The sequence below is a fragment of the Bactrocera neohumeralis genome, chromosome 6 (assembly GCF_024586455.1).
Source record: "Bactrocera neohumeralis isolate Rockhampton chromosome 6, APGP_CSIRO_Bneo_wtdbg2-racon-allhic-juicebox.fasta_v2, whole genome shotgun sequence".
Lineage (NCBI taxonomy): Eukaryota > Metazoa > Arthropoda > Insecta > Diptera > Tephritidae > Bactrocera > Bactrocera neohumeralis.
In genome coordinates this window covers 25791306-25810325 of record NC_065923.1, presented here as the reverse complement: position 1 = coordinate 25810325, position 19020 = coordinate 25791306, and the positions used below count along the sequence as shown (strand labels likewise).

Sequence of the window (19020 nt, the reverse complement as noted above, 5' to 3'; positions counted from 1 at the left end):
TTATTTATTACTATAAATTAACTAATTGAACTTAATGAAAACCGAAAACATGTCACCCTTTGCATTTGTATGCATAGAAATATTGACCAATACATATAATAATTGGATTTATAAATAATATCGATTGATATTTAATATTACATATAATACATACGCATATATAATTAAATTTTAAATTTATTGTAAACCTTTTTCTCTCATTGTTTTTTCGCCAACGTTACCAATAAAATTCAATTGTTCGATTTTCGACTCGCATTTTCGCTTAAAAAAATGTCTGTCTATATCCAACTGCTTCTCTCATTGCTTTATGGGGTTTTATGTTGAAATCAAAAATCAAAAAAACAAAAACCAAAACATAAACCATCAACATACGAAATTCTGCATCAAAACCATTTCACATGCATCCATTTAACACCAAAACCCAATAAATTGAAAAACCACGTGTTCAACCACCCCGACAATACATGAACTAAAAATATAACAAAAACATCACTGAATATCCAAATATCCATCGCTGACCAAACACCATCCAACACCTTTAGACCTTCGCTAAAGAGCCACCGTCCTTTGAAACGACACAAACCGAAATTTCCAACGCATCCGATCTGCATGGCTTATCTGAGTCGAAAATAGTAACTGAGCATCGTTGCACCACCGAGGCAACAATGCGTCTAGAACACAAACAAGCGTACTTAGATCTGCCCGCGTTGAGTGAACGCCCCAAGACGCCAACCGCAGCGACCAACATCAGCACCAACACTGAACTGCCCGATTGGCAGCACCTGAAATCGGTATCGACCAACACCGATAGCACACGCTCTAAAACCGGCTCCACACAAACACCGCCGCAAGTACCACCCAAACCCTATACCACAGCTAACAACATTGCCCCCACCCCAACAACCCAGCAATCACAATTCCAATCCACGCTAAGCACAGAACTCGACGGCGGCTACAGAGGTGTAGGGGAAACGCCATTGCTGACGTCAGCCACCACGACGACATCAACTTCCAAGTACGAGAGCACAACGAGTGAGAAGAAATCCTCATCTTTCGATTTCTTTAAGAAAATTGAGAGTCAAGGTGGCACGCAACCAGCGCCACCTGGTGAAAGATATCAGAAGCAAGAGGTTAATGTGGTCAACAAACGGACGACGCCACTGACGATCTCAAGACCGAGCGGTGTCACGGCGCAGTCAGCAACGCTTGAAGACGATCTCAAAAATTTGAATTTAATACCGGGTTCTCCACCTGAAATATGCTTTATACCGAAGTTGGACACCGCAAGCGCCAAACCACAAATGATTAATGATCGTATTAAAATATTAGAAGCATCACAGCAGTCACCAAAAGAGCCACCGACCGGCGGTATACGCACACTACCGTTATTGCCCGTCTCACAGACATTTAAACATGAGTCCACCATGTCGAAGGAGGTCAAAGTCGAGTATGGGCAACCGATCATAAGGCCTGCGGCTACACTGCCAGCACCACAGCAATTCACACGTTCACCGTCGCCCAAACCCTCCGCGGAGGGCGTAGCCATGTCAAAGTTGTGGACACCTAGTAATTTGAGCGGTTATGAGAGCGCTACAAGTGAGTTGGAACAAAGGTATAAAGCAGAAGCGGAGACTGATACGAAAGCGGAGCACCGCGAGATTAGGGTACAGAAAGTGCCAACACCAGCGCCCGATTTGAGCGCACCGTATCTGGTGAAAGAGATCAGTAAAGCGATTCATGTACCCACAACGCCGCAGCGGGAGAAAACACCTTTAGATGATATACATTTGGTGCCCGGTTCACCGCCAGAGATTTGTTTTGCACCCAAACCGGAAGTGCGTCGTCAATCTTTGGTCGAGACAATGGAGAAAACTTTAGAGCAAAATCTGCAACAAGGTCCCACAAAGGTGTTACCAATGTCGGTGCCTACACTCACACCAACAACAGCGCCACAAGCCGCCAAGACAACAGCCACCTATAAGCCACCACCGCCAGTAATACCAACCAAACTGACAGTCGGTCAACCCTATGAGAGTGATTACGAAAGTGATCGTTGGAAGTATAGTGGCAGTGAATCGGATGAAGCCTCATTCCGACCGGTTGGCAAGAGTGTACCAGAAGGTTTGGTTGGTGCACCAAGTGTACCCACAACTCATCATACATTCAAGACAAGCGGTTATGCAGCCGATACTGAGGAGATTTCTAGTTACCGTAAAATGGAATCGACCCATCAGGAGAGTCGTTCATTTTACGAATCAACTTCCAGTTCGAAATCAACACATCAGCTGCCGCAAGCGCCCATGACATCAGTGTTTAAACCGCCACCACAGCAACAACAATACACGCCACAATTTACACCAGCACCAACACCGGCGGCCGCGCAAACTTTCTACCAGCAGCCGCAATTGGAGAAGCAACCGCCAGCTCCGATTTATTATACCAGCAAGGAAGAGGGCGGTCACGAGAAGCAGGAGTACTCGGACAAGAATGAGTACAGGCGTGAGGAGAAGGTTCGCTAGTTATCGTTGTTGTTATTGATGTTGTGTTGTTGCTACCACCAATTTGTTTCTAACGTGCAACTTTTGATTTTTTTTAATATTTATTTTAACTTAGTGTATGGTTTATCGCATTAAATTAGTATATTAGTTATTTGTATATTTTGGTATTTGGCACTGATAAATTCAACAGAGGAGTGTGAGCTCACTTGAGTATAATTTCATAGGTGCATCAACTAGGACTGTTAGTACCTAAACAGGCATGGTTATAGATCTCAAAATTAAAATACTCTGATAATTCAAATATATCTAACTTTTCTCATTAGAATACCATATATTTAGTACCCACCTTCTTGTTTCTGAATTTTCTCATATCTTTTGGATATCAGAGTGAAAATTAGATTACTGAATGCCAAAGCCGCTTAATTTTTTAAGTGAGTCCGTTAGAACTAACGTCCATTTCTACTTGTTTATCATTCGACAATATAAGGCCTACATTTAGGCAACTTCGTAAATATTTATCAAAGTCACACACCATGAGTTTTGCCAAAATTTCGAAACACTTATTTTAAACTCAATAATTTTGATATTTTTATTAAATGTGCATAAATATTCTCAAATATATCTACCAACATATCATCAAAGAAAAAATAGAAAATCGCTGTCAGTTATAATTACCAATATATAACCATTTTATAACCAAAACTCATATTTTGTTTCAATTTTTAGAAATCCACATACGCATATAACCCCTTAAGGCAGAGCTGTGTTAAAATATCGTATTTTGTTTCTAAGTCCGTGATTTTTAGATAGGTTCTTTTCACTACTCTTCTGGGTTCATTCAGTGCCAAAAAAGATTAGTTTTCAATTGTATCTAGTACTAGTATTTATGAATTTGTACGTATGTATTAAAGATGTATACCGATTTGGATATAGTTTTTGAAGCTGATTTTATTTTATTTGTATGGGAATACTGAAATATTTTTAAATTGAACCAAGTTCGAAATTCAAAAAAAGTATAAAAATTACTTCCCATTTTTATACTCTCGCAAAATTTTTGCTAACTCAATATTCATCACAGTTTTGTTCAATAACGGTTGTTTGTAAGTATTTAAAACTAAAAGAGTCAGATATAGGGTTATATATACCAAAGTGATCAGGGGACGAGTAGAGTCGAAATCCGGATGTCAGTTGTCTGTCCGTTCGAAACGTCCGTCCAAAGTGTAATGATTAGAAAATTAGATAAATCATGAGGTTGGTTTGATAAACTTGGTACACGTATTCCTTGGCTCCATAAGAAGGTGGGCAAACTCAAAGATGGGCAAAATCGGCCAACTGCCACGCCCACAAAATGGCGGAAACCGAAAATTTATAAAGTGTCATAACTAAGCCATAAATAAAGATATTAAAGTAAATTTGGCACAAAGGATCGCATTAGGGAGGGGCATATTTGGACGTAATTTTTTTGGAAAAGTGGGCGTGGCCCCGCCCCCTACTAAGTTTTTTGTAAATATCTCGGAAACTACTACAGCTATGTCAACCAAACTCTAAAAAGTCGTTTCCTTCAGGCATTTCCTTATACAGTTCAAAAATGGAAGAAATCGGATAATAACCACGCCCACCTCCCATACAAAGGTTATATTCAAAATCACTAAAAGTGCGTTAACCGACTAACAAAAAACGTCAGTTAAACAATATATAACCATTTTACGGAAACCAAAACTCATATTTTGCAGAAGGAAATGCCCCCAGGCGCATATAAATTGAAAATGGGCGTGGCGTGAAATTCGGTATATAATGTTTTCTTAACACCCTGATTTTGTACGAAATATGGTTCTTTCACAACTCTTCGGGTTCATTCAATATAAAGCTATTTTGAATTATCTGATGCCTTCTTTTATAATTTGTACGTATGTATTAAAGATTAGGAACCGATTTGGATATAAAACTGATTTTATTTTAAAAATATGTAAATACTGAAATATTTTATCAATTGAACCAAGTTCGAAATTAAAATGTTCGGTGATAAAAACTTACTTCCTTTTTTTTTGAATGTTTTTCTAATTTTTAATTTAAATTTTTCTTTAAATTATATTTTAAATTAAATTTTTCTTTATTTTTTCTAAATAAAATATCATTTAAAGCCCAGTTACAAATATTCAAAATTCCAAAATCGTCGTAGAAATCAAGTAAATTCAGCTTCAGAATGATTTACGTGTTAAATAATAAGTATGCAACTGTTTCTATTTTTAATTTTTTTTTTGTTCTTGTAAACTAGTAAATTTGTATATTTTTATTTGCATTTAGTTTGTGCATTAACATTAGAAAAGCTATAATTAGTAAAAATTTTATTTTAAATTTAATTTTTTACTTTTGTAAACTATGACTTCTTTTGAATTTTGATTTAAATTATTTTTTATTAGAAAAAATTATGTATAAGCTTCGCTGTATTTGCTTTCAGGCGTTTAGCGTTCTGTGCTGCCTCGTAATATCCGCAATCATTATCATCAATACTGCATTTATAGCCTCCATTGTAAAAAACAGCGCAAAAAATGCACTAAAAACAATAAATCGCCGCAAATATCATAATTACTATATATTACGTAGTCAAGCAAAAGCATCATCATACACGCATTGCATTAAACAAGTATAATATGATTATGAATAGTTTATGGTTACGCGCAAAAGTATGCTACAGCAAGCAGTTGCACGCCTATAAATAAGCCGCTTTAAGCAATTGGACTCATTCGCGCATTCATTAAAGTCATATATTAAGCACTAATAAATATACATATATATAGTATATATAAAAAAATATATAAAAGTAGTATTCCATTAAATTATAAATACAATTGCATGGTTGGGAATGCGAAAAAGTCATGTCATGCACGTTATCACATGTTTTTTTTTTTTAAGTTCATCATATGTAAAAATAAAGATTTCATCACGAACATATTTAGTTATATTTGATTCATATAGGTATATATTATTTTTTCATATTTTTATTATTTATTATAGCAAACAAGCTTAAGTAAGATGCGAACAAAATAATATATTTAACTTAAAATCAAGTAACCAATGTATAGGTTAGGTGCCTGATCAAAGATCGCATGAGCTTTTATAGTTTAGTTCTCTGAGGTTTCAAAATCTTATAATACGAAATTGCACACACAAGCTTTGAACTCATCAGAAGCCTTGAACCCAACAGAAATCTCGGCTAAAAACTTTGAACCTATCAGAGAACTATTGAAGTGATCTCAGCTATCGATTGTATGACTAAAAGTATGAACTTCACGGTTTTAAAGTTTAGACCGGCAACTATTCACTATTCTAATCAACTTCCTAGCCGTAATACTCTCAAAATTAGTTTAACTAGAAAACACCACTTAAAGGTTTCGCCGACTGAACAGCACTGGAATGATTTAGTAAAAACAGTTCGTATGTCGACTGTGTGATTCTAGTTTTTTTTAAATCGAATTTCCTATTTCATCCATGTCAAGTCTTTCGAAATCATTAAGACTTTTAATAATCCTGTCTTATGTTGAAGCCTTTGTTAAGTGCTATGATTAGAAGATATTAACGGTCGAAAGACCCCTTTGTGGGTGAAAAATCGTAAGAGCCCTTTTGATAGAGCATACATTAAGAGTTCATGCTTGGAGCGATTCGTTTTCTTACCCACCATATTTACCATATATATGTAAATACAGAATAATTTAGACTAAATTATTATCGATTACATTTTTCTTGGGATTTTAACCGAGTCTCTAGGTACCATCCCATGCTTTTTCAAGGCAAGAATTACTTTGGAGGTTTAAAGTACCTAGTGGAGAGAGAGGTTACCCATTTAATTGTTATATTTTGTATATTCATTTCGACCTGTTATAGAGATTAGTTACTCAGTTTTATTCTCAGTTGAGAGCAAATGCACTCTAACGTGAGTATCCTTTAAGAGAGGGAGTAAACTTACGATCAACCTTCTCCGAGACAAATTCCGCCTCTTTGTCGCGGTCTAAACACGGCACTGCAGACTCGGTAAGCACTTAGCCAAGAAACTCCAGAACACCTGATCCCGGATTGCACAGAAATTTGTAGAAGCAGGCTCAATGCCCTAGGTTCCATCTACGTGGACAGGGATCACATCACCACAGTCGCGCCCAGCAGGCTCCTGGAATTGTTCAGAATGCTGAACCGTTGTAACCATATGTGCTAGAGAAGAGGGCACAATAGACCACAAGTCGCAGTGCGAAAAATTTAGCTGTCAGTTTTGAACATAGCTTTCATGGAGTAGGTGAAAGGTCTCAGAGATTCAGTTAATGAGGTTTCAGAATGAGGTTATTAGCGATTCAATTTCGACCTTTTTCTGTCTTCTGGATATTTCAGTAGAACCATTTTGTATTAGCACAGCTCAAATTTTCAATTATAAAGAAAAATTTATTACTTATAATTTATTTACATTGCTCTCACACGCTATTTACTCCTGCAACAATTATTATTTTTATTCATTTTGATTGGTGTTTGTTACTTTTCGCCGTTTTAAAAGCTCAGCTAACTACAAAACTTAGTGTATCGCTGATGACTAACCTCTATTTCTCTCAAATCACTTCACAGGACTATAAGAGCGTGTCTAGCATGAGCAGCAGCTACTACAACGCCTCCAATATAAGCAACATCAGCAACATTAGCGCACCCAAATACCAATCAGTGCCTTTGAAGATACCAACCCCGACCGTCACACCCGTACCGGCACAGCGTAAGACGCCAGCCGAATTCAGCGACTACAGCAGTGAAGTCGAGGAACGCTTCCGCTCCGTCTCACGCACACAAGAATCGGACAATGAGATCAAGGGCTACCGTGTCGTCTTCCCACCAACGCCAACACCAAAATCGCACCTGACAAATGGACATAAATCACCGGCAGTGGTGGTGACACCATCGCCCATGGATTTCGAGCCCACACCGCCAGCGGTGAGCACTTATCCGCGACAGAAGTTCGAGCCGATCAAGAAGGAAGTACGACATGAAATCAAGACCGAGTCCAAGGAGCAGAAACAATACTTCCAGCAGCAAAAAACGCAACAGCAACAACAACAACAGGTGTACAAACCGAAACCAGTCGCCGCCAAGTTTATCGCTGCCACACAACAGCAACAACAACAGCAGCAACAACAGCCAAGATACGAGCCACGCCCACAACCGGCGCTTTACTACAACGCCATTGCCGGCACACCGCTGCATATGGCGAAAATGGCGACCGAAACGAAAAATGTTATGCATATGAAAGAATCATCCGAAACTTGCCAGCGCGTGGTGAATATGCAGCAGACCAAGCGCGTCATACACTTCGACAGCCAGAAGGAGCAACAGGAACGTCAAGTGAGCACACCACTCGAGCCGTTCCCCTACAGCCCATCGCCGAGTCGCTACACGCCAACACAACAGACGCGTGTACCACCGCCACCCACACCGACTAAGTTCGTACCGGGCGAATTCCGTGAGAGCGATTATGATAGCGAAATAGAGAATGCTAAAATACGTCCTCTATGGACGCCACATGGTGAAAACGGTCCGCTGCGCTTTAGGCATGTCGAACCGCCACAAATGGGTCGTGCTTGTAGCGTGCCCCGCGCCTATGAACGTGTACTCTCACCAATGGAATTCGATCGCGGTCCCGAAATGCCCGCGAAAATAAAAGTCGACCCGAATGAATTGCGTTCACAACGCGGTAGTAGTCTCAGCGCGACCAGTCAGCGTACTCAATCGCTAAATCGTCACTCGTCCATGAAGAGCAGCACTAGCTCCAGCTATCAGCAGCGTTATCAGACCTTGCAACCTGATGCTACCGTGGTCGAGAAACGCTTTCCACGTGACGATATGAACTTGAAAGTCGGTTCTCCACCTAAATACGGTTACATACAGTCGCAAATCGATCAACAAGGCAAACAGATGAGTTCGACCTTCTTGCAAAAGTCACATCAGTTCATCAGTGACATCACCAGTGATCTGCAGCAGAAGAGTAGTAAGTCTACGAAAATATATAATGGCAGTGCTGAACCGAAAGTGATTACGCACTCCTTCCGACCGGGTTTCAAACGTGCACCGAGCGAGGGTGACAACAAACCGCAGGCTTATCGCGACGAATCGCGCGTCTCGCAATACGGTAAGTACCGAAGATGAAGTGGCTCTTATGAGAGCTCTCGTAGTTGTAGAGTTTTGCCTATATGCCTACAATAATGGGCGTTCTATTGCAAATTTTTATCAGTATATACATCGACAGACAAAAGTATTTGGACTTGGCTGCAAAAAATGAGTTCAAAGATACCTTCATAAGGATTCTAATAGTTGAATCTTAGGTATTTAGTGGTTGATTTTGGATTAAAGTCCGAACCTGCATCGCTTTCTGTCTTTTAAAAGGCTGAAACTGCAGAGTTAATCGCATTTTAAATGTGTATTGTTTCATATAATTTAGTTCAAGCTCGGAGTTTAGGATTAGAATGACAGAATCATAGAACCGTATTCATCTTATGTATACCGGCCATTTAAAGAAACTATCCAGCTGAAACTGAGTTTGGTCGCATATTTTCACCATATAATAAGACTATTTCAAGAAAATAGCATTCTCGTTAGAAAATCGGAAGCATTTTGTATATAACGGGTTTCTCACTCAGATCTTGTATGAGCAACAGTAAAGATATCGCGATGAAATTCAACACAATAACATGACTACAAGAAAACCGCATGGTGGGTAGAATACCTAGACCATTTCATATATAACGGTTTTCTCAGCTAACTGTAAAGCTACCGAGATGAAATTCGAAACTGTCGAACATTTTTTCTTAAATATTACTATGTAGAAAAATAGTTGCGATCAGATGAAAATTACGACCCCTTTTCATATAAGGTATTTTTCTTTCTAGCGCTAGTGACTACAAATATTAAGCTATCAAGTCAAAAAAAAGTGCTATCGACTTGTATAAGATACATAGATATCAAATATATCAAAATAATTTCATAAAAATTTCTAGTTTTTTATTTCCATAGCTAAGTGACGAAAACTTTTGTCTATTGGTGTATGTACTATAACAAATTGGTATCTGAATTTTACAGTTTTTTTACAGTTTTCAAAATTCGAAATTAGCTTGCGAGTTTTACGATTTCATCCCCGACTAACACACACATACATATATACAAATATTTATATTTACCGATGTTCAAAACTGGAATGCTTCGTTTTGTTCCCTTTTTTACATATAATAATTATTTTCAAATATATTTTAGATATGATAATATTATTTATATTATATTTATTTATTTACAACAAAAACACGCTGTCTCTATCTCACTCTGTACCCACAACCAACCAACCAACTGCCCCATCCAAAACTCTACGTGTCTAACTACGTTTGTCTACACACAAAAAAGGTACAAAATGTGTCGATCCCAACACCGGTCTAATTTACTTTAAATATGATTTTGGCTATGAATTCGGTATACTCTTCCCGGGTGAGGGTCACAAATTCGTAAGCAACCAATGGAATAGCTCGTCGTCAGCACTGCCACCGCGTCACGCCTCCGCTACACCCACTCAACAGTTGTTACAAGGTGGTCGCAAATCACCATACCCCTTAAGTGGTGGCGTCGATGAGCTCGTCATACCGGTGCAACATGAACGCACCACTACAGCCACACCGACACGCGCATTCACCCCAACGCGACTCAGTGTACCGTATGCGCGTCCAGCATCAGCTCTGAGCGGTTATCACTCGGACACCGGCAGCGCGAGTCGTCGTAGTCCAGCGCCGCCGGGTGTGCGCAGTGTCGGCGGTGGTGCTGCAAGTGGTGTGCATAGACTCAAGAAGCGTTATAGCCTACCCAACACACAAGTTATCGATATAAATATCGATCGTCTACACGATAATGAACCATTGAATCGTCTATCGTATTTAAATACAGGTATTGATTGCACTCGAACGTGGTCGCCTCATACTACTAGCTAGCTATCTCATGCGATAATCATACTCTCTCTCTGCTACACGTATTAGAAAATCACAAAAATGGATGTTGTATTAACCAATTGTTGTTGTAATGTCTTGTGCATTCGCGCCGTTTAGGCGGTTAATATGGAATGTCGCACTTTCTGGCAAAGAGCAATTTGCACAAATCAAGCAATTACACTGATCGCTAAAAGTAATCAAGCGCAGCACTTCTTCTTTCAAGCCAAGCTTGCACTAAGTGAACTCATAAACCCACATCTACCATATACATATACTTATAAAAGGTTGTATATACTCGAAGAAATATGTCATTTCATTACTTCCTTGCCGAGAATTCTGCGCAAATACACCGTTATCATTGTATTATACTCTCAATCATTATAATATTCATTCTCTATCGCTACTTTATAATATTTAACAAAACAAAGCCGTCGCGTTCTTTCCTCAGCTCGATGATTACTACTCTAAAATACCTGCTTCAATGTTGGAAAAATCTATCGTTGTTATTATGTCTTTTTTTAAATCTTCATTGGATAAAAAACGAGTATACTTTTCCGTTATACGAACTCGTAGATTAGTAAGTTAAGGAAGTACATACGCTTTATAGTTTTTCATAATCACATAAGCATCGTATGATAATCGGTCGTCGCTAGTTTTAGTTGTAATATGACAAATCCCATTCCACCTTGGTAAATCAAATCCTCAAACCCCATTATAGATCCGCTAAGAATTTCACCCAAATTGATGTTGTAAAAATAGTTGTTGTCTTACCTGAAAAGAAAAGAAACCATAGGCATAATTAATATATGGAATAGCTTTTACATTCTGACAAAAAACGAAGCAAAAGAATATATCTTTTAACGAGTTGTGTTTCTTTTACAGTTCGCTTACATAAATTATTTCTGTGTTGTTGTTGTTGCCTGTGTTTTTATACTAAGTTTGTGGACTCTCTTATGCATGCTTTGAATGTTTGTTTTAATTTCGATGTATCGGTAATAACTTTTCTCAAAGACTGCTGATTTTTATCATGTTCCCACTTTTTTGGATTATTTTAGGTCATGTCCCAGAGTTTTTAGTCTCAGAAACATAATATATTTCCCGATCAGATATGTGTTTCTACACTTAAGGAGTTATATCCACTCGCAAGTCAGAAAACACATCTTAATTTTGTTAAGAGGTATTTTATTTACAAAAGATTGGATTTCTTTGTTCCAGTAGCCGATCTCCAAGGAGACCCCGCCAAAGTTGATTTTTGCGGCGAGAAAGATTTTCATGTTTAAAAACTTCTCAAATTAAAAACCAAGCGAAAAAATATAATAATAATAGATGAATACTAGTGGTTAAAAGTCCAGTCAAAATTTTGATTTCTGACAAAATAGCGACGTTGAAAATTTACACTTAAGAGTGGCTTAAAAAATTCCTTCGATCAATACGTCACAAATGTATTTAAAAGGTTACATGGGTTTCCTCGGGTAAAAAACAGCCTTTTTTCAACAATTTATATCGCATATAAAAAATTAAATATTTTTTTAGAATTTTTAATTTTTATAAGCATACATTATTAAGAAAGAAATTCTGAAAATTTTGGAAAAAATATTTTAAATTCTGCCATTGCGACGCCATTTCCGGTGACCCCTCGTTCATCTAAAGTGAAAAAATAGTATTTTAGTTAAAACCTTAACTTAGAACTTGAACGAAAAAAAAACTGAAAATTGGATTTTTGGCAGACATTTTTACACAAAGATTAAAAATTTCAGTGAGAATTTCTAAACATTTTTTTTTTCAAATAGTTGTAATCGAACAAAATCCTTCGTCCGAGTCTTTAAGAATTGTATCTGAAAAACTTGTGTAAATTTTCATGAAGATTCGTTGAGTAGTTCTGGAGAAATCTTGCCAACCGACTTCCAAAACACAGTGTCGAGAAAAACGCGTTTAAAAACGGTGCATTTAGCCTAGCTAGCCTTGAGCGCACAAGTTCTCAAGGCTGTATCTCTGAAACTATTACTCGGACCCACTTACACACAAGTATTTAGGACAATATTCATATATTGTTGTAGAATAAGACTATAAAAAATTGAATTTTTAAAACCCGTAAACCCATGTAACCCCTTAAGGAGTTATATCCACTTGCAAGTCAGAAAAAACGTCGTGATTTTTTAAGAGTAATTTTATTTATAAAATAAAGGCATTTACAAAATCAAATGTATTTTAACAATCGGTGAGAAATTTTGAATAAATTGGATTTCTTTGTTCCCGTAGCCGATCTCTAGGGAGACTTCCGAAAAGTGTTTTTCGCGGCGTGAATTTAATGTTTAAAAAATTCTCACATTCAAAAAAAAAACAACAAACGAAAAAATAAAAATACTGTAGCCAAAAAACTAGTAAAAGTCCATTCGTTTTGGAGACGTTTTCCTAACTAGCTTTGACTGCACTAAGTTAAAAAATCTCAAGAAATACCACTATACCCCTGAAACTATTCTGAAATTGACAGGATAATATGTATAAATACTTAAGTAGGTATGCAAAAAACAGGTCACAGGAGGATGTAAACACCTACCTGTATACATTAGTTAGTAAAGGTTTGACTTTAAAATGTATTTAGGTAACAAATACCGAAAAACGGTACACATGAATTCAGGTTTATTTACCTACCATTATACATTATTTATATAAGTAATAGATTTTTAGCTAAGATCGCGTTTCTTAAAAATAAGGTTAAAATTCAAAATTGTATAGTCGAAAAAGTACCGATAAGTGTTGACAAACCAATTTTCTGATCACGATAAGCTAATGAAAGGCTTCAATGGCAAAATAGGAGAACATATACCAATAATTTTTTGGTGAACGTATGAAATGCCTACTGAATGAAAATGTACCGAAAACCGGTACAATTGTACGTACTTATTTTTTATTTTTTAATATGCTCGCTTGCTAATTTTAAAATTTCTCAATGAAAAAATACCGAAAAACGGTACAATTGTACCGTTAGTTTTTAATATGTTAGCTTAAAATTTTACAATTTGTGAAATGAATGAATTACCGAGTGAATGAAAATGTACCGAAAAACGGTACAAATAAATCTGCTTATTTTTTCATGTGCTCGCTCAAAATTTAACAATTTGCGAATGAAGATGTACCGAAAAGGGTACAAATAAATTTACTATTTTTTAAAACGCTAGCTCAAAATTTTATAATTTGCGAATGAAGTTGTACCGAAAGACGGTACAATTTCAAATACTTATTTCTAAATATGATCGCTTAAAACTTGCCGCAAAATTATATGCTATTTTTAAAACAGAAATTTTTTTTAACTTTTGCTATGCATATGCCAAACCGTTGCTTTACGGTACGCTTCTCCGCCTGCATGCAGCTTGCGTTTATGCTTTTGTTTTGTTAAGTTTTGTACTGTTTATTTTTGATAATTACAAAAACAAAAACTTTTTGTTACTGCTCGTGCCTGCTAATCTGTGTTGCAACCAGTGAATGCTTTAAAAAAATATATACTAAAGTTCATGTCGTGAGTGTCACACTAATAACTTGCATTAAAAGAATCCAAAACAATTAAAAAATAAATATAATTTTCAAACAAATATCTCACAAAAAATCACAGCAACAGAACTGCCATCGGATGTACCCGTTAATGCACACCTCAATCGCGACGATTACCCGAAGCGCGCGCCACAATTCATAACGGTAAGTGTAGCTACAACGAACTAATTTCAAATTAATTTCATTGCAATAGAAAATAAAATAAATTCTACGCTTTTTAACTTGCCCCCAGCCACTGAAAGAATACGCCGTTATGTTGGGTCAAATCGCACGCTTCGAATGCATCGTGCAATCGCATCCAACAGCGAATGTGACATGGAGTCGCAATGGCGTCGCCTTGCAGAACAGCGCCAAGTACGTCATTGAGTACCGTAACGGTGTCTGTCGTCTGACCATACCACAGGCATATCCAGGTAAATATACACACATACACACTCTTGAAATAAATATATTAAATTTCCCGCCTCTCCAACCCTCACCACAGATGATGCCGGTGTCTACGCCTGCACCGCCACGAATCCTTTGGGCACAGCCACCACTTCCGGACAGCTACTCGTGCAAGCCAAGCGTTTATGAATTGACTTCAAGGCAGTAAAATGAAAAAAATTCGACCAAGTACACACTGGAAAATGTGTGGCAACTATCTTTAAATATAATTAATACGGAATATACTAAAGTTTTGCAGGCTTTTCGTTATATTTTAAGCAGTTAGTGAAAAAAAAAATGTGTTAATGTATTAATTGTGCTTCAAATTCATGCTCAAGGCAGACGCATGCGCACAGACACAGCCAATTAAGTTGCTGAAAATGTATATGTGTGTGTTTAATTTCTCTTTCTTTAGTGTCAAATGGAAAATTTCAAATTTATTTGCAATGAAAAAAATACTCAAGCTATATACTTATACATACATACATATACGAGCAGAGAAGCTATTGTATTACGCAGCTATTAAGCCGATTTGAAATTGATATAAATTTATATTTATGTGCCGAATTTGTCATTATTTATGCTTATATAACAATAGTATTACATGTGTTTTTATGATTATTATTATTACTATTATTTGAATAAATTATTCGTGAAACTTTGTTTTGAGAAAAAAATATTTTATGTGACTTTAGTATAAATCGGAGTCTGGAAGCAAGAAGAGGATCATACATTTTTATGACTCCATAAAACACCGATTTTGAGTTTAGACTTAGAAAAATATATATTTGCAATATATTCGAAGCAAGGAAATATTTTTGAAGACAACAGCACTTGATGTTTATATTTTCTTAACCAGTGTTTTCAAACCGAATTTTGAAAAAAATCGATTACACAAATGAAAATTAATTATTTGAGTTAAAGCAAAATATCGGCTGCAACGAAGCTATCATACTCAGATACATTACTTATGGCATAAAAAGTCGGAAACAGATTTTTAAACAAGATTTTGATCGATCAGTTTGTATGACCAGCTAAAATAAAGGGTTTTTTCAAAGGAACACTACAAAAGTAGAACGATATGGACAGCAAATGACGCCTTATTTTTCGCGCTCTTTTGACATTTATCTTTAGTAAGGTTTTCCATTTCATCATGGAAAGATATAAGATCCAACAACGAGTCGAAATTATTAAAATTTACCAGCGAAATTCAGAGTCAGTGGTCTCAACTTTAAGAGCGCTACGTCCAATTTATAGTCGTCATAATCGTCCCTTCAGATCAACAATTTAGCGTCTAGTGGACAAAGTTGAATCCACAGGCACAGTACAAAATGTTCCTGTGCCAGTGAGACAGAGAAGTGCCCGTAGTGTCGAAAATATTGCTGGCGCTAGCGCATCAATTGAAGAAACCCCAAATCAGTCTCTCACACGTCGTTCTCAAGCGTTTGTCATTTCTGTGACGTCCTTGTGGCGAATTTTGCGAAAAGATCTTGGTCTACATCCTTACAAGATCAAATTGATGCAGGAACTGAAACCACTTGACCACCAGAATAGTCTTATGTTCGTGAATTGGGCTGAGTAACAACTTGAAAACGATCCGAATTTTCATCGAAAAATCATCTTCAGCGATGAGGCTCATTTCTGCCTGAATGGATTCGTCAATAAGCAAAATATGCGTTTTTGGTCAGGCAGCAATCCAAACGACCTCCATGAGTCACCTTTGCATCCTGAAAGAATTACGGTTTGGTGCGGTTAATGAGCCGCCGGCGTCACTGGGCCGTACTTCTTCCGTGATGATGACGACCGGCACTTTACTGTGAATGAGAGTCGCTACCGCTAAATGATAACCGAATATTTTTGGCCCGAAAACAGTCGAAAACTGGGTAGGTAATCCAGAGGCGTGAAATCGCATGATTTTGGAGGCAATTTTTACATAAGTTTTTAGGGACTTTAGGGGGGGCAAACTTTACATGCAATATGTCCAGTTTTGGACGTTAAGCATGAGGTGGCGCACGGTCTGTTTGGAAATAGAGATCGTCAGCGTCAATTTCATCAAATTCCGAGAAAACATAGTGTTATTTTCCTGCCTTATTTCGAATGAATTGAGATCCGATGATGCGCCCCAACATAATACGCACCAAACGAACAACTCTTGGAAATAATTGCGTTTCCCGAAATCACAAGAATTTGACTCACCCTAATATTGACAAATTTGTTTATTGGCAAAGTCATTAAGTCGGCAATGAGCCTCATCTGAGAAGATAATCTTTCGATGAACGTGAATTTGGAAATTTTTCGGAGAGCTTGAATTTGTGTAATAATCTTGCACCTTTTCCAAGCCTTGTACGAAAGTGAAACGAGACATGTTGAAATGACAAACCTAACTGAAACACTGACAATTTGAGACAAATACGTAAACAAATATGGTCGCCGCAAGCTGCGTTATTTACGTATATCACGTTATTCCGATTAGAAGACGCTGTATTATAGTGGGCACCTTCTTAGGGACAAAAGGAGAAAATTTCAGATTTTTTTCTCAAAAACTGGGCGACCAGTTCCGTTTATATAAATGAGCAGGCTAAATGCTCGTCACAGCACGTCACAATGCTCGTTTTCTCGTGAATAAATTTTTCTTCAATTACTAAAGGCTTAAAAACTGCTAGGGCCTTTTTCTAAGGCAACAACATGACTTACACAGCAGTCAAATTTCCTGAGCTACATTCATTCATTCATTCTCAAAAGTTCGAAAAATGGAAACGAAGTTTTGTAGGAGCCCAATGGCCAGACCCTGAGAAACAATAAAAAATAAGCTTGAGTTAAAATTAAATTACGAAAGCAGGAATAGTTGCCAAGAGATATATTTTAGAAGGAAAATGTCAAGCTCACCTTCTAGCTACTTTTAGACAATAGGTGTTTCGATCTCGATTTTTTTCTTTGAAGCCGACAATTAGCTTTAGCTTCACCATAACATAATCAAAAAAGCTTTAACAACATTTCCTGCTCTTATGTGCCTTACGGGTCTTTTCAATAGATATACATGTATGTACAATAGGGTGATTCAAAAATAATTTTTTTTTTTTTTTTCAATTGGTACTCGCAAAAATAGGTTCCTAGACACCTCTAAGAAAACCTCTCCAAATATGAGTTTTTAATTGTAACGGTAAGGTCCTCCGCCTAACGGTTTTCTATTTTTTCTTATTATCAGATAGAAAAATTTATATCTCGCTTCCAACTACTTGATAAAATATCTTGTTAATTAGGTTTTGTAGGAAATTGAATGCTCTAAAATATGGTCCCTTATGATTTTTTCATAAACCCAACCGTTTAAAAGATATTAACGGTTGAAATTTGACTATTTTTGGAAAAATTTTGTATTTCTTATGAATTTTATAACTCAATGAAAAAAAATTATTATGAATAGATTTTTGGAGAGGCTTTCTTAGAGGTGTCTAGGAACCTATTTTTCAGAGTACCAAACGAAAAAAATTTTTTTTTTTTTTTTGATCCACCCTAATATGCATTGATGTTTGACGATGAATATCTCGTAAACGCTTAACTTAATCGAAATATCATCGTAGACCATTTTTATAGAGCAGTAAATTTCCTACAAAACTATGTGTTTCATCATTCATAATAATTTTTTTTCATTGAGTTATAAAATTAATAAGAAATAAAGAATTTTTCCAAAAATAGTCAAATTTCAACCGTTAATATCTTTTAAAAGGTTGGGTTTACGAAAAAATCATAAGGGACCATATTTTAGAGCATTCAATTTCCTACAAAACCTAATTAACAAGATATTTTATCAAGTAGTTGGAAGCGAGATATAAATTTTTCTATCTGATAATAAGAAAAACTAGAAAACCGTTAGGCGGAGGACCTTACCGTTACAATTAAAAACTCATATTTGGAGAGGTTTTCTTAGAGGTGTCTAGGAACCTATTTTTGCGAGTACCAATTGGAAAAAAAAAAAAATTTTGAATCACCCTAATGTACAATGTATACAATGTACATTGTACATGCAAAGAGTATAGCATTTCGGGCAGCAGGCCCAAGTGTAGAAATGCAACTGAGTGCAGAAGGCTAGGTTTTTTTTTTGAACTTTTGAAACAATGAACTATCTGAGCTGGAAAAATATATTTTTCAAAGTTTCCACAAATAAGTAATGTAACAACTCGGCCTTAGGGTGACGCTTTTCTTGATAAATAATAATAATAATAAATAAAATAATAAAAATAGAGATTATTTTTCCTTAAAAAACACGAAATGTGGGAATTGTCCAACATGTGGACTCAAAAAATTTCCAAGACACTGAAACTTATGCCAAACACAATGAGTAAAAAATACTCTGCAATAAATTTTTCGTCACTTTCCAGTAGGCCAAGCGTCACAGCACAAGTCGCTTTGCTTTATTTATTAAAAGACGCGACGAAACAAAATATACAACGAGATTAATCAAGGCTAACTTCAAGTTATCATTGACAAGAGTATAAAAAATGCAAATTCGCAACAACACGGCAATTTCAGGTTAAGAGTCTACGTTAACTGGTATCACAGTA

General features: G+C 36.6%; 1 protein-coding gene across 5 annotated transcripts in view; it reads left to right on the top strand.

Moving 5' to 3' along the window:
• Positions 1-19020, top strand: part of LOC126762947 (titin homolog) — a 162793-nt gene that overhangs the window by 111357 nt on the left and 32416 nt on the right. For 2 of the 5 annotated variants that reach the window (XM_050480032.1, XM_050480031.1), the window contains 6 exons: positions 543-2510; positions 7104-8652; positions 9915-10445; positions 14097-14179; positions 14268-14448; positions 14520-15140. In XM_050480032.1, coding sequence (XP_050335989.1) covers positions 543-2510; positions 7104-8652; positions 9915-10445; positions 14097-14179; positions 14268-14448; positions 14520-14611 — 4404 coding nt within the window. In that variant the 3' untranslated portion in view covers positions 14612-15140. Of the gene's footprint in view, positions 1-542; positions 2511-7103; positions 8653-9914; positions 10446-14096; positions 14180-14267; positions 14449-14519; positions 15141-19020 lie in introns of those variants that run through there. The other 3 variants (XM_050480033.1, XM_050480035.1, XM_050480034.1) reach the window with 3 other exon arrangements.